Source organism: Sinocyclocheilus anshuiensis, unplaced genomic scaffold, assembly GCF_001515605.1.
Source record: "Sinocyclocheilus anshuiensis isolate Anshui unplaced genomic scaffold, SAMN03320099.WGS_v1.1 scaffold1472, whole genome shotgun sequence".
Taxonomy (NCBI): Eukaryota; Metazoa; Chordata; class Actinopteri; order Cypriniformes; family Cyprinidae; genus Sinocyclocheilus; species Sinocyclocheilus anshuiensis.
In genome coordinates this window covers 694835-711208 of record NW_015542453.1, presented here as the reverse complement: position 1 = coordinate 711208, position 16374 = coordinate 694835, and the positions used below count along the sequence as shown (strand labels likewise).

At 36.2% G+C, this 16374-nt stretch overlaps 1 protein-coding gene across 2 annotated transcripts in view; it reads right to left on the bottom strand.

Moving 5' to 3' along the window:
- LOC107693735 (kinesin-associated protein 3-like) overlaps window positions 1-13958 on the bottom strand; it is a 30861-nt gene extending 16903 nt beyond the window's left edge. For both annotated transcript variants that reach the window (XM_016493238.1, XM_016493239.1), the window contains exons 1-13: window positions 13769-13958; window positions 13223-13354; window positions 12960-13111; window positions 12723-12784; window positions 11641-11782; window positions 11361-11460; window positions 9787-9911; window positions 9597-9695; window positions 9325-9503; window positions 7889-8051; window positions 5321-5421; window positions 308-416; window positions 2-114 (exon numbers count right to left, since the gene is read on the bottom strand). In XM_016493238.1, coding sequence (XP_016348724.1) covers window positions 2-114; window positions 308-416; window positions 5321-5421; window positions 7889-8051; window positions 9325-9503; window positions 9597-9695; window positions 9787-9911; window positions 11361-11460; window positions 11641-11782; window positions 12723-12784; window positions 12960-13111; window positions 13223-13354; window positions 13769-13800 — 1509 coding nt within the window. In that variant the 5' untranslated portion in view covers window positions 13801-13958. The remainder of the gene's footprint in view (window position 1; window positions 115-307; window positions 417-5320; window positions 5422-7888; window positions 8052-9324; window positions 9504-9596; window positions 9696-9786; window positions 9912-11360; window positions 11461-11640; window positions 11783-12722; window positions 12785-12959; window positions 13112-13222; window positions 13355-13768) is intronic.
- Window positions 13959-16374: the final 2416 nt, after the last annotated feature.

Here is a 16374-nt window from a genome sequence, read left to right as displayed (position 1 = left end):
CAATGAAGAGCTGTTTCAGAGGTCCATCGTGCTGTGAGATGTTCCTGATCATTTTCATCAGCAGCGGGTCCTTCAGTTTAAGTGCTCTTTTCATCAGCATCTTCAATCCATTACCTGCAGAGCAAATACACAACTAACCACGATCAGCCAGAGATTGATCATAAGTTTGAACAGATTCCATGTATTATTTATTACAGAGAAGCAACAGTTGTCGCTGGTGTGTGACAGTACGCTTTATTACATGTAAACACAGATGTTTTTGACATGTTGCATGTTATTCCAGGAGAAATGAGATTCAGGCTCTTACCCTCACAGATAATCTGAGCATTAGTCTTGTTAGCAGCCAGGTTGATGCAGAATGAAATGAGCTCGGTGTCCATTCTCTCTTCGCCATGTTCAAAGAGCATTTGTATGAGCTGTTCACACACAAAACAGGATTTCAATTAAAATTACTATACGCAGGGTATCAACATGAAAACATTAAATAACCAGACCACACTATAGCAGGGCTTAACATTAACAACAGAAAAACATTCAGAAACTCTGAAGTTGTCATGCTTTCTTTACTACTGCAAACGGGCCACCAAAAATATGCGTTACTGACTTAAAACCATTTTTAACTTGTGAAAATACTAGTGTTCTAATAATTTAGGCCACCACTGTATTTAGCAATCTCTGATCCTTTTAGACCGGTTTAATCCTTTCAGTTCACTTATAACGCACACCATCCTTCAGGTTCACCTATAAACTATTGTGGTTCCAAATGTAAAGTACTAAAGAATCAGAACATAAATATATTAAGATCATCTAAGTATAATTCTTATTTATTAGTTGTATTACTATTATTATTTGTTATAATTATATTTTAATTGTAATTTAAAAATAAATTCAATAACAATAATAATGAAATCAGTAATAATTAAATGCACCTAAACCAATGTTACAACAACAGTATTAATATTTAAGTAAATAATAATTCAATTCATTGTTTTTTTTATTATTATTGTTGTTTTCATAAATAGTACTATTTAAAAAAAAAAACACAAAAAAATAAATAAAATTATGGGCTGACACCTGTCAAGACAGATAAGTAACTTGAAAATCTTAATCTAATGTGAAGCCCAGAATAGTTTGTCAGTAACATCAGGGCTCATGTGTGGTTTCCAAGCGTCCTCAGAGAGTGATATCACAATGGGCCTATTGAAGCACATTTCAAAACTGAGGAGTATTGCATGTGGAGTATCGTGAAACAATCAGATGGAAAACAAAAGAAAAGAAATAAATGGTGAAAGAGATGGTTCCTGACAGGGAGAAGCATGAGTGCTGTCATTGTTGGCGAAAGGATTGCTATTTGTGTTTTTATTCAAAAGCCAGAGAGAGTTGAGACAATATCCCACAGTCCGCTTCAATCAGGTCAATGCTGCAGCTGATAATGGCCCAATGAGAGAGACTTGACAGGCCTGTCTTAAGGAGATAACTGGCCAGTGGCCAACAGATTCTGCACATGTGGTTAAAAAGAGCGATGAGGAGATGAACAGATGAAGATAGAGGAGGCTCCACTGGCCGCAATGGGCACGGGACACGGTATGGGCCAGTTAGATGTTACACAGGAAGGCACGACCAGACCAACGCAGGCCTGTGAAGAGGCAGCAGTGAGCAATCAGGCCTTTCCCATATTGAGTATCACATAACCTGGTCCCAGGCCTCCAAATCACGCAGTCTAGACTCACTGGCACCTGCTTGCTCCTATTTACCAGCTATGGGAGGCCCTGCCTCGTACCCGAGTCATCCCCTCCCTCTCACCTCAGTCTCTGAGCTCTCCATGGTTTCATAGCTCCACAAGCCCTGCAAGCATTTCCTCACACACACACACACCTCACAGCTTTGAGTAATTATAGCGAGACCCTTTGTGGCAGAGGAATGGGTCCAATGCCAGGCCTCTCCTCGCCAGTTCAGAACCCAGAGCAGTGAGGCCTTTTGATCTAAATCCTAAATCCTCCCTTACAGAAGAGGGTCCAGGCTGACTGCCAGCACAGACCTGAGAGACACCAGATCCACAGACACCAACGGACACACATTAGCTATTGATGAAGAGTCAGGGGAGTCTTCAAAATAAGAAAGAAAGGACAAAAATCAAAAGAACGAATGAAAGAAACTAATTAATAAACAACTGTAAGAAATAATGAATAAACAAAAGAACGAACAAAAGAACAAAGGAAAGAAAGCGAGAAAGAGAGAAAGTAAAAAGACAGAAATAGAAACAAAAGAAAGAACAAATGAAAACAAACATAAGAAAGAATAAACAAAACAAGAACAAAAATGAATAAAAACATGAACTGAAAGACAGAAAAAAAAGAACAAACATGAAAGAATGAATAAAAAAAGTATAATCAAATGAAAAAAAGAACAAATAAACAAATGACAGAATTAAAAGAATGAATGAAAAATAACAAAAGCATGGACAACTAAAAGAGAAAGAAAGAAAGAAAGAAAGAAAGAAAGAATTGCATTCCTCCCTAAGGAGTCCCACAGCTATTCTGACATCATGCCCCGACCGTCTCCAGGCGGATTGGCGGAGCGATTAGGTTGAGGAATTTAACTTTTTTTTTTTTTTTTTTTACAAGCATCTGGTAGGCATTTTCACCCAATTTGAGAAGACAAGCATTTTAAAGATGACAACGCTCGGGCAGAAGTTGTTTCAGAGAAATTGTACCCAGGCAATTGCTGGTGACCTCACAGAGGCCCCCCTCCAATTAAATTAGCTCGGTTATCTCATTAACGCCATGTGAGAGAAAGACAGCGCAGCAATTAGCCAACTTTACAACATTAGGTGAGGTGCACACATGATACATACATGACACACCACAGCAGCAAAAACATGTTTGATATAGCATAGTACAAAATACCTTTTAATACTTGTGCAGTACAGTATACACACACACACACACACACACACACAGGATAAGTTACCGGATAAGTACATACTGGTTTAGGTACTATTTTTAAAGGGGTCATATGATGCGATTTCAATTTTTCTCAAATCCTTTCAAAGTCTCAAATCCAAAGAGATATTCTTTATAAAAGTTAAGAGTCAACCACGCCTACCTAAAACGGCTCGTTCTAACACGTCTACGTCACGATGTGGGAAGATTTGCATAACGCAGCCCAAATGTTCACGCAAAGAAAGAAGGCATAACAACGCACTGGATAGCTGGCCAATCAGAGCATACCTCGCTTTTCAGACCGATGAGCTTTGTAAAAATCTGTAAAAAAAGCTTTGTACACAATAATGTACAGTATGTGGAAAATAATGTGTTTTTTGAACCTTAAACCACATAAACACATTTCATTACACCAAATACACAAAATAATGTTCTTTTTAGCAGCATCATATGACCCCTTTTACAATTAATAAACAGAATTCAGAGTATCCTGTAATGCTGCAATTAATTATACTAATATTTAATTCTAAACATACAGAAAGACATTCAAATTTTTTCAGTATCACCACAGAACACGTTTTGGCCTGTCTGACATACAATCACAGATTTTATAATCTATATTAATTACCACTTGATGATAAAGAAAAAAACAACAATGCATTTCATTATCAGTTAGGAACCCTCAAGTGACGTAAGGTGCCTGACAGCGATGTCATTTAAGCATGGCATTCAATAACGTCAATAACTGGAGGAAAGAGGACAGATAAGTATCTGGGCGTCAGTCCATCTATCGCTGTTCTCCATGTTCTTGGAGTTAGTTTGTGGAGTAAGTCTATGTAAACTGTGTTTACATGTCTTTTTAAAAATGGCAGGTTCTAGTGTTTCGTACAACATGCGTTTGGCCAATCAACGTACACTTATGTCACTGGTAGTTCCTATTGAGCGGAGTTAGAATCTACTGTGAACTTGAAGTAGGTGCTAATTTAGTCCCCTCAAAAGATATTCCTATGCATAAACTAGTTCCTAGTCCCTGCAGCGTGAACACGCCAAAAAGCAGGTATGCCAATAGTTACAGGAACGATGAAAACATTTCTCTGGTGCGAAAGCCTCTTTACATTACTTCATTCTTGAAAAAAAAGTCATCTGATTACAGTAACATGTCACTATGATAAGAGAAGGGAATGATGTGTGTGTCCTGGCAGAAAATTCTTCCTTTTCCTGTTAACAATTCATTTTGGTTTGCTTTCTTTCAAAGCAATAGTTCCCCCCCCCCCCCACAAAAAAAAGAAAATATTCGGTCATCATTTACTCACCCTTATTTTGGTTCAACCTTGTATGACTTTCTTTCTTCCATGGAACATTAAATAAGATATTTTGAAGAATGTTGGTAATTAATTTCGGTTCCAATTGACTTACTTCCACTGAAATTTTTGCTGAACCGATGCAAGTTAATGGAAACCAAAACTGTTTGGTTACAAGAATTCTTCAAAATATCTTCTTTTACTGTATGTTTCACAGAAGACAGAAAGATTTGTAATGACATGAGGATGAGTTATAATTAATAGTGAATTATCCCTTAAATATTATTATTCAATATCATTTATTTGGTCATTTTAAAGGGATAGTTCACCCAAAAATGAAAATTCTGTAATTAATTACACACCCTCATGTCGTTCCAAACCCGTAAGACCTCTGTTCATCTTCAGAACACAAATGAAGATATTTTTGATGCATTCTGACAGCTCTCTGACCCTCCCATAGACAGCAAGGGTACTACCACGATCAACGTCCAGAAACGTAGCAAGAAGATCGGTAAAATAATCCATGTGACATCAGGGGTTCAACCGTAATATTACGAAGCTACGAGAATACTTTTTGTGCGCTAAAGAAAAAAAAAAATAGGACTTTATTTAACAATCCGCGTCACCCTGGTTCTCCAAAATGGCACCAGGGTGAAGCGGAGGAGACGAATTGTTGAATAAAGTCCTTTTTTTTTTCTTCTTTTTTTTTTGTGCACAAAAAGTATTCTCGTAGCTTCGTAATATTACGGTTGAACCCCTGATGTCACATGGATTATTTTACCGATCTCCTTGCTACGTTTCTGGACGTTGATCGTGGTAGTACCCTTGCTGTCTATGGGAGGGTCAGAGAGCTGTCAGAATGCATCAAAAATATCTTCATTTGTGTTCCGAAGATGAACAGAGGTCTTACGGGTTTGGAACGACATGAGGGTGTTTTGTTATGTTTCTTTATATTATAACCTCTGTATTGGGCAACATGTGGAATATCTAATTCATTTAAAAAATAACCAACAGAATAATTAATTATGAAGTGCCCCAATCTCAATCAAAAGTGAATAAAGTGAAGAAAACGCTCACCTGAGGAATGCAGTCAGTATACGCAAACATGGATTTAGATTTGTCGTCCACGCTGATGTGGTAGAGGATACGCATCGCTACGTGCTTGTACGTGTCATCACCTAAAGAAAAGACGAGAAAAAAACCTTCAGAGAGATTCACAATGCATGTAAACTTTCCAAGCGCTATCTAAATTGATCAGTCGTGGTCAGTTAGATCATGCATTTATACTGGCTCGTGCTGAGAGCGAATCATTTATCACAGAGATTATAGATAAGAGCATGTGGGGTATGTTATTACAATCCAAACTCAATCCACAGGGGAGAGAGACCGCAGATACACACGCACCACACACACTCACGCTTCTCCCTTCAAACACTCTCATTAATAACACTTTACGCCCTCCTCCTCTTCTTCCCTAATGCTGATACTCCCCTGTGAGATAGGAAACACTCAGATAGAGCAATGGGATAATCAGTCATTATGAGTCCGACCGAGGCAGTCGGGACCCGAGACACCCTAGAGCACATTATCACATCAGCGATTAGAAACAGATGTGACCGCTGGGGATGTCAGGATAAAAAAAGGAAGAGAGAGTGAGGGAAAGCAGAGTAGGTAAAGAAGAGGTTTGCTTAGTTTGTTTAATTGGGGACACAGAAGGAGGCATATATTTTAGTGGCATTAATAAGCGAGGGCCGTCCTGGGCGGGCCCTCGGTGGCCGGAACATGTGCTTCTCATTAGTGGCCGCAGACGCCATTAACCTCAGCGAGAGTAAGCGGAGACGGACTGACTTTACGACGGCAGCCAGGCAGCTCTTAAACTCAGTCCTAACTGCTGAAGCGTAAATGGCTAACCCATTGAAAAAAATGTGCAATTAAGCTCTTGGATGTAATCACGAGAAGGATTTACAAAGCAGCTTCGATGCAGAGGTGTCACTCGAGCTGGTCAGGAAAAGAGACGCATGTCATATGCATCAAATTACCAGGAATATTGTGGTTGATGCCTGACAGAGATGCATGAAAAGTGCTGTTGGATTGTTGTGAACGAGTGAAAATTAAAACAGACACAAAGAGGAATTATTCTCCTATGACATGACTAGCTGAACTCATAATCACTGGGTAAATGTGTTTGGCTTTGCTCGATTCAGGATATCTGATAGAAATGGCCATAATTTAAGCCAAACCTCCATCATCTGCACCTGCACCAGCTTCTGCCAAAGCAGGTTTTTGGTTTCAGTGTAACTGTATATTCTGCAGCTTGTAAAGACAATCATTCTGATGTAGATCATATGTTGGTTTTCAAACATTTCAACATTACTGATTTTCCAGCGCAAATCCTTGAATGCAACCTTAAATAGTCTCTTTCTAGTTTGAAGATAAGAGTGTATAATTCACATCTAAAGATAACTTTACTTTGGTAACCTTACAAATATCATTTTTCCATTAACTTCAGTCATGCAAGTTTTCTCTCATTTCGTGCTGGGCCAAAACGGTTTATTTCAAATGGAAAAGAGGAAAATGATATTCTCCAGTTGGTTTTTAATCTACTGCTTTAAGAAAGTAACATTTCTGGGCTTGGATAAGATGTGCAAAGAGTTGGGTTTACAAGGTTTTTAAAATCGGGTGTTTTCAAATAGGTCCAGGGACGCCTATTCCTATTAAGAAGGTGGTAGAGACTGCACAGAAAATTAAAGAGGAAAAAAAAAAAGTATTATAAATAGAAATAAAGTAAATGTATTTAACATTATTTATAATTTTTCAACAAATCTGCCAAATTTGACACTATTCCTGTTTTTAATTTTTAATTTTAACAAATTGTTTGAAATTATGTGATTAATACAGTGACTGTTTGATTCAACTGATAGCCGTAGTTTTTAAACAGTAAGAAATAAAAAACAAATAATAATAATAATAATTTATATATTACTGTTCAAAAGTTTGGGGCCAGTGTTTATTATTTTTTTTAAGAAAGGAATACTTTTTATTCATAAGACAGTAAAAATATTTATAACTAGAATTCTGAAAAAAAAAAATGTATTATGGATTCCCAAAAATATTAAGCAGCACAGCTCTTTTTAAAATTGATAACGAAAAACGTTTCTTGAGCAGCAAATCAACATATTAGAATGATTTCTGAAGGTTCATGAGTAATGGCTGCTGAAAATTTAGCTTTGCCATCAGAGGAATAAATTACATTTTAAAGTATAATAAAATACTTATTTTAAAACATTTTATTTCAAAATATAATAAATACGTATTTTAAATTGTAATAATATTTCACAATATTACTGATTTACTGCATTTCTGAACATAATGCAGCCTTGGTGAGCATAAAACATGAAATACATGAACAAAATCTTACCAACCCCAAAAAACACAAACACCTGAATGATAGGATATATACACATTCTGCATCATTTCTAACTGAGGGTTTTAGGCAATATCCCTTGTAAAACTACTGTTGTGAAAAGTCCTTGGCACCAAAAAGTTTGAAAACAGTACATAAACCCTGCTGTAAGCCTTAGTGCAATTCAATTACAGTGGAATGATGTTCCAGTCTCATTATAATATGAACGTTAGAAGAGTTACCCAGCAGAGCAGTGAGTTTGGGCAGCAAACCCACATGCACCATTTTGGTGCGCAGACCCGTGTCAAAGGAGAGGTTGAGGAGAAGTCGCAGAGTGACGTTCATCAGGTCTTCCTGTTCACATGGAACCAGACAAGCCAGCTTCTCTACAGTGTCCATTTCAGCCTATTACAAACATACAAGTGAAATACACGTAATATGTTCAATTAGAGTCGAAAGAAGCAGCTACATAAAATTACTTTAAAAACAGCTTAGTCTGGAGAAACAAACAAAATCATCTTTATTTTTTTCTCAGCTGCTTCTATAATAGCCAGTTTTTTTGTCCAACATGTGTTTTTATGTACAACATGATGAGAGATTTTCAAAGCCAAAAGTCTATTTCTTTTTTAAGGCATACAGGAATAAAAACAACTTCTGTCTTGATAAATGTACATTCATAGCCAGAGTAGATTGATTCCAGGTGCACTGACAGTGGAGCAGTGTAGGACATCCAGGACGAACCTCAGCACAGCAATGACAGAAACTTCCTGCTATAAATGACCCCATAATTCTTCAGGACGCATTAAAGGTGCAGCTTTATGCTTAAATAAAATGCATCATATTTATATTTGATCTACATATACCAGTCAAAAGTTTAAAAGTTATGTTTGAATAAATATTTTTTTATTTATTGATTGATTTTTACACCTCTTATGCTCACCATGGCTGCATTTATTTGATTAAATAATAATACTGAGACATATTATTGCAATTTAAAAGAACAGTTGTCTTTTTTTATATAATTTAAAATGTAATCTATTCCCATGATGGAAAAGCTGAATTTTCAGCAGCAATTACTCTCCAGTATTCAGTGTTGCATGATCCTATAAAATGATATGACTTTCAAATATTATCATTTATTATTGATGCGCAATTACTAATAATGTTTCTTGTTGTTGTTGAAAACAGCTTTAGCTGCTTAGTATTTTTGTGGAAACAGTGATATATTTTTTTCAGGATTCTTTGATGAATACAAAGTTCAAAATAAAAGAATTTGAAATTGAAATCCTTTTAAAACATTGTAAATGCCTTTACTATCTTTTTTTGCAGCAAATCAGCATATTAGAATGATTTCTGAAGGATCATGTGACACTGAAGACTGGAGTAATGACTACTGAAAATTCAGCTTTATGATTACAGGAACAAGGTACAATTTAAAATATATTCAAATAGAATACAGTTCTTTTAGATTGTTATAATATTTCACAATATAACCAGTACTGTTTTACATTATTTTTCATCAAATAAATGCAGCTTTGGTGAGCACAAGTGACTTCTTTCGAAAACATTCAAAAACCATAATCAGTCCAAACTTTTGACCGGCAGTGTTTAGTGATTTAATAACTCAAGAAATTGTATTTCAAAGCTTCTGATGTGTTTGGCACCAAGAAGATCTCACCATGTCGTTCTTGTTCTCCAAGAAGATGCTGAGCTTTTTGAGGAAGGAGACCACCAGCACCAGCAGCTCCTCATTGTCCCTCTCTAGAGACTTGACCAGCAGGTGCACAATGTTCTTGTTCCTCATCTTGAGCTCGGTGCGGGTGTCCTCAGACAGATTCAACAGCAGGTAGAACGCAACTAGAGTCGTGGGGAGGAAGAGGAACACATAATCAAAGCCTCATGGATGATTCCTACTGAACTGTGGCAAATAAAACATTTCACTTCCTGTACCTCGCAGCAGCTGCTCCTGTTTGACCAGGAGGCTTTGGTATTTCTTAAGGGTTTTCTCATACTCCTTCCGCAAGCTCTGGTTTTCAGGGTCCTCTTCACGTGGATATGTTAAGGAGTAATCTAGTTAATTTAACACATTTATTTTGTGCTATGCATTTTTTGATTGAACAGAGATTGATAAAAAGGATATAAGCCTTGCTCTTCTTCTCTAACTCATCTTGCCACAGGTCATATTTCTTCAGCTCGTGCTCGATGATGTTCATGCACAGCACGCCAATCTTATAGTGTGTAATGAGCCCATGGAACTGCGAGAAACTGCAGGAAGAACACAAGTGGTGAGGGTCTGTCCTGCTCCGACCTCTCCTGGCACATTCGGCCAGACACTGATGTATGTGATACAACTGGAGAGCTAGACAATGGATGGTATGCAGAGATACCGAGACGGACGTGCCAGATGAATTTCATACTCTAGTCCTGATTAGTAAATAAACAGAACGGAAAGATCGGGCCAAACAATTCATCATGCATTTCAAATACATCCTTCAAACGTCAAAGTCATTCTAGCTTGCGGAAAGAAATTTCCACATTAGCCATCTGAAAATGAGAGCCAAGGAAAACCATCAAATGAGAGCACACGCTTTCATAGCTCAAATAAATGCTGACAGCTATCTCAGTAATAGCAGTAACCTGATCTGCAGCTACTAAAGATGTTTTGAGAGCGTATCAAGGTTTTCTTAAGGCTTTCAACCTTATACAAGAGCTATATCAGAATATCTGGTATGCAATCTGCTTCTATAAACAATAAAAAATGGAAGTAGTATATTAATCCTCCAAAACAGAATATGCTGCATACTTCTCTCTCTACACTACCGTTAAAATGTTTGGGGTCAGCAAGAGTCAATGTTTTTAAAGGACGTTTCTTATGCTCATCAATACTGCATTTATTTGTACAGTAAAAACAGTAATATTGTGAAATAATATTTTTTAAATGTTTAAAAAATTATTTTTACATTTAAAACATGTTTTAAATGTTAAAAACAGTTGTGCTGCTTTATATTTTCATGGAAACCGTGATATTTTTTATTTGTATTTTTTCAAAAGAACAGCATTTATTTGAAATAGAAATATTTTGTAACAATGTAGAAGTCTTTACTGTCACGTGTGACCAATATAAAGCATCCTGTTAATTTAAGGAGAAAAAAAATCTGGCCCCAATCCTTTGAACAGTCTGTACATATTTTCATAACCAACTAGTTATGAGTTATCTGATTGGCTAGGTAACTGGTCAGTCCTAAGGATGCCACATAATGTGTTTTTGTGTTCAAAAACAGCTGAATGGAGTGCAACAGATGAGATGTATTTTTAAAAGTCAAACCACAGTCCTACCATTCAATTGTGTAACTGTCAATAGTGTCTGTAAACCTCTGTTAGTCCCCATAGACACTTACAGATTACAATCAGAGCATACCAGGAAAATTGCTCACAGTAGGCGATTTAAAGTCCAAGTAAGTAATTGTTTTGAAATTTAATTTTGAAGCCCTGAATTAGTTGATGAAGCTGTGTTTTGACGGCTGCAGAGGTGATGCTAAAAGCGTTTGAATTTAGAGACGCCACTTCTTAGAGAGAGTTGACTTCATCATGCTGACAGCACATTAACAATCAGCACACTAAAATCCTCTTCAAACATTGCCTACTCGATTCTGTTTCAGGCCCTTTAAAGCACAACAACTAAGACAAAAAATAAACTGTACAGAAATTATGTACCTTGAGAAGCAGAAGAAGACGTAGATGATAGTAGTTGCCAGCTCCACACTGTGTTTCCAGTCCTCTCTCAGGACCCGCGCAAGAGCTCCAAGCACAGCCTCTGAAAAACATCAAACTAGTCAAAAACAACTGGATAATCTGACTAAATCAAACATGTATTGCAAGAGTTTAAGGACCACTGAAATCCCTGCTGTTATGTGGCAGTTCATATGTTTATTATGACAGATTGTTGCAGAATAATAACACTGTTGACAGTGAATTGAGAACAAAAAAGAGTTACCATTATGCAGGAGCTCCTCCAGGTTATCAGGGTTACAGGCCAGATGGAGGATCAGAGTGGAGCCTCTAAACTTCTCAGGCATGCTTTCATACAACAGCTCAATATAATCATCGATTTTATTAATATTGGCCTCCTCATCAATCTGAAAAAAGTATTACAGTAATATATCAACTTTAGTGACAACTTATGACCATCAAAGCTCTCAATCAAGTAAAATATTTATGTATGTGTCACAATACACATTGTTTCAAAGCAGCTTTACAAAAAAAACCGTTAATGTTTATAAAACCTTAATATCTTTCTGACTTACAGTCAGATTTTACAGATTTGAGTTTTGTTTACATTTTCCAATGATTCAAGCAATCAAGCAGTTGAGACATGCTATATAATATATATATATATATATGACTGTAGAATATATTGCCTAATGTGAATAATGTATATATGTAGATAAAGCTGGACATACATATCCAACTTTACATAAAGAGCTGAGCGATAATATAGTCACATAAAAATAAAATGAGGCAGTTGAGATTAGCTATAGAGTATATATCACTTTACATTAGTGTACTGTATGTATGCAGGTAAATTTGCACTATAGCTGGCTGTTAATATATTTTATATTTTTCACCAATCAAGCAGCTGAGATTTGCTAGTTTGTCAGAGTTAACACATTCCGGAAAGTAAGTAGTATTACTGTTATGTAAACACAGTCCTCCATTGTTATTAACATTTCTATCAAGGAGGTTGATTTACTCGTGGGTGAGATTTCATTTGCTGAGCTTCAATAATGATTAAATTACACTAAACAAAGTGTTACTGCAAATGACTTTACTTTAAACAAACCATCTAGGTTTGGTTTATATACAATTTGGAAAGAAGACGACACTTGAATTGTTGAGCGGTTTCAATCCGGTTTGAATTATTTGGTAAAAATCACACAGAACAGAATAAAGCAGCTATCATGTCAAATGAAGTAAATGTGTGAAATGTATTAAAAATGACCATAATTTAACATGTTTAATTAATCACGTGTGAACACATTCACTTTCACAAAAATGTGTAACTTAAAATGTGCGTACTTCCATTCCTTCAAATGGCAGAAGTTCTCTAGGTTTCGATGGTTTCTTTTCCTTCTTCTCCACTAAGGACATACAACATGAAACAACAAATGCTGTCACCATGTGATATGATACATGAAAATAAATAGATAAATAAACATTGCTAAAACAAATAGATTGTAGGTTGCTCGTCCACCAAAAAAAAAAAAAAAACGATATTGTTTACAGTTGGGAATTAAGTTTTAAAAAGGTATTTACATTTACTGCTGGGCTTCTTTCGGTTCTGTAAATACAGCAGCAGATGTTCCACCTCCACCAGCTTTGATGGATGAATGATTTTACACTCTTCCACCACCTTTCTGGCCAGGGCAGATACATCAGTGCTGGCATTCAGACTCCTCAGACGGATGCTAAACAACAAACACAGAGAAAATGTAAAGAAAAGTTTAATTATATATAACAATGGAGAAGGTATGTGTGTGTGAACATGCTGTATGGGTAAACAGCTTTTCTCTGCTTACATTTTCTGGCACTCCTTCTTCTCCTCATGCCTGGCATTGCCCGCCTCTCCTAAAATGGATGCTTCCACTTCATAGTACACCACTAGAGCCTTTTCTGTTGGATGCACATCTATATCACCAGTCCTACACTTCCTAATAGACACAGAAGAGATCAAGATCGGATGTGACACTGAGTTGCATTAAACACTGGCAGTGTCTCAAACCCTACAGTGAGCTGCCAAGCCTAAACAGCATTTCTGGGCAATGTAAGAGCGTTCATCATAGGTGCAAAGGACTAGGAAACCGCACAAAAATGAGCAGAGACACCGGTATCATAACGGGATGGTTACAGTAGGCCACGCCCATCTGCAAGTGAATTTTACCCAGATTTACGTTACGACTATAGAAAATATAATAAAATAATAAAATAAAACCGGTGAGGGTAAACTCCCAGATTATAATATACACACGATATATGCAGTGCCTCCCCTTTAATAGATGGAAATAACCAAATGAGCATAACGCTATCATATTGTGATGTACGTTGAAGCTAAATGTTGTCGTTACCGTTGCAAATACTGCGACTCGTCCGGCTGCATTTTATTCCGTTCATGTGAAAGCGAGAGACGTCGGTTTGGCTGCTGTTCAGGCTGTTGACATGAATGAGAATCAAAGCATCGCTCATCCGCACTGTACTGCGTCTGACTGATCCGCTCTCACTGAAGGGTCGGCGAGGGACAGACGCCGGAGCTGAGCGCGCTCGCCATCTGCAGGACCGGAGCAAGACGAGGAGGAGACCAAATACTGTCAGGCCAAGGTTTGTGTCTCTTTAAAAAAATATTTTCAGAATTAATAAACCCATGGTATAGATATATAGTGTTTCCAAAAGAATTGTTGAAACAAAAAGACTGTCTCGAAGTTAATAATATGTTTTATCCACATATAATTAGATTTTCACAACGGTAGTCAAGAGTGAAACATGATAAAGTGCTCGATTAAACACATTCATTCATTCATACTTTTTACATTTACATCATTTAACACCTTTATCCAAAACGACTTACACGTGAGGAATATAAGCAATTCATCATTAAGAGGCAATAAACACAAGAAGTGCTAGAAATACAAAATTTCAGACATTGATTAGAATAGTATAAGCTAAAACAGGAAGAGATTAAATAATAGTTAAGTAATAGCTAGCTATAATAGTTAAGTATATATAGCCTAAGTACAGCATATTCATTTGTTCATTCATTCATTTTTGATAAGGTAAATAAATGGCTTCTAGCATGGTTTTACAGTAAGTTGAGCAAAGGTTAATGTTTCCATAAGACAACAGACATGCATTTCTTCATTGGGGATTCATATTTTTTTGTTTGTTTATGCATTTTTTATAAGGTAAAAAAGGTAATAAACAACTTTGTCTAACATAGTTTTACAGTAAGCTGAACAAATTTGTCAATACAACACACATGCATTTTTTCTTTCATTAATTCTTTCTTATTTATTTGTAAATAGATAAATAGATTATAAATAAACAGCTTCTTCTAGTTTTACAGTAAGCTGAGTGAATGTTAATGTTTCCGTAAAACAACAGACATGCATTTCTTCATTATGAATTCATATAGATTGTGACATTGATTATATTACTGCAGTAACTGATTTATTTAGAAATGTGTTTATAGTAGGGAGTATAATTCTTATACTTTCTTATTCTTTCTTTCTTATACTCTTAATTCTCTTTCTTTCTTTCTATCCTATTATTTATTTATTTAAAGATAAATAGATGGTATAGAAACAGCTTTGTATAACATAGTTTTACAGTAAGTTGAGTGAATGCTAATGTTTACACAAAACAACAGACATGCATTTCTTCATTAGGAATTTATATAGACTGTGACATTAATTATATTACTGCAGTAACTGATTTATTTAGCAATGTGTTTTTATAGTATGGAGTAATTTCATTTATGCTTAAGAGAAAGCAGTTGCAGTAGCCACTTGACTCTACACTCTCAGAAAAAAAGGTACAAAAGTTGTCACTGGGGCAGTACCTTTTCAAAAGGCACACTTTTGTACCTTTTAAGTACTAATATGTACACGTTAGGTACTAATATGTACTTTTAAGGTACCAATATGGACTCTTCGGGTACAAAGGTGTGCCTTTTGAAAAGGTACCGCCCCAGTGATAACTTTTGTACCTTTTTTTCTGAGAGTGTAACAGTATGAAATTAGCAGGTATTTTAAGCGCAATATACAGTAAGAATAAATTATAGTGATTAATTCAATTTCAGGGTGTCAGATTTCCAAATGAAAAGTTACATTTTCTTTGTGGTTTTGCTTGTGTCATGTTGAAAGTCCTGGACACTTGACTGTGCCATTAAAGAGTGTTTGTGTATTTGATTTGGCTTGTTTTATGGATGGATTTATATTCAGTGAGATGCGATTCCTGTTGGCATTGCTGGTTTTAAAGGCTGTCCAGCTACAGAATTCTTATGTCCTGCTGATCTTTCCAGCTCTTCTCTGTTTTATACTTCAAAATGACAGATTCGTTTTTTTATGGCAACCAATACAAACCCCTTAGGTGAATTTTAAAAGAAAATACTTTTAGATGAGGAGTTTCCCTGCTACATTTTCACAAATAGTGTTACTGTATTTTACTATTGGACAGTGTTCCAAAATCCAAGTTGCCAGATGTTTACAATATATTATGAGCAATATTAAATTATGCTGTACCATAAACATTAGCCATTCTTACTTTCATGCTGATCTTCATTTCAGCAGTGAACACCAAGAGATTGTGTTTCATTTTAAAAGATTGAGAGAATCCGTAATGTTTGGGAATAGTAAAACAATATCAACAGCATTGGGTGGCCTATATATAGTGGTGTTACTAAACTCAGTGGACTATAGCAGGACAGCGGATATACTCTCTGCATGAGTTCCCACAGATCCAGTCTAGTGACCGTTACCAGTTATACAATACTATAATGATCTATGCTGGCTCACACGTGTGAGTCATAGCATAACCCGAAACCAGTTTAACATAATTAAATGTTTTCATTTCTCATAATGAATCATCCAGTTGGATCCATGTACAGGTCAGCCCTTGAAGGCTGGCCAGCATTTTAAGGGATTTTTAGGTTTAATTTTTAGGCATTTTTAGGTTTAAT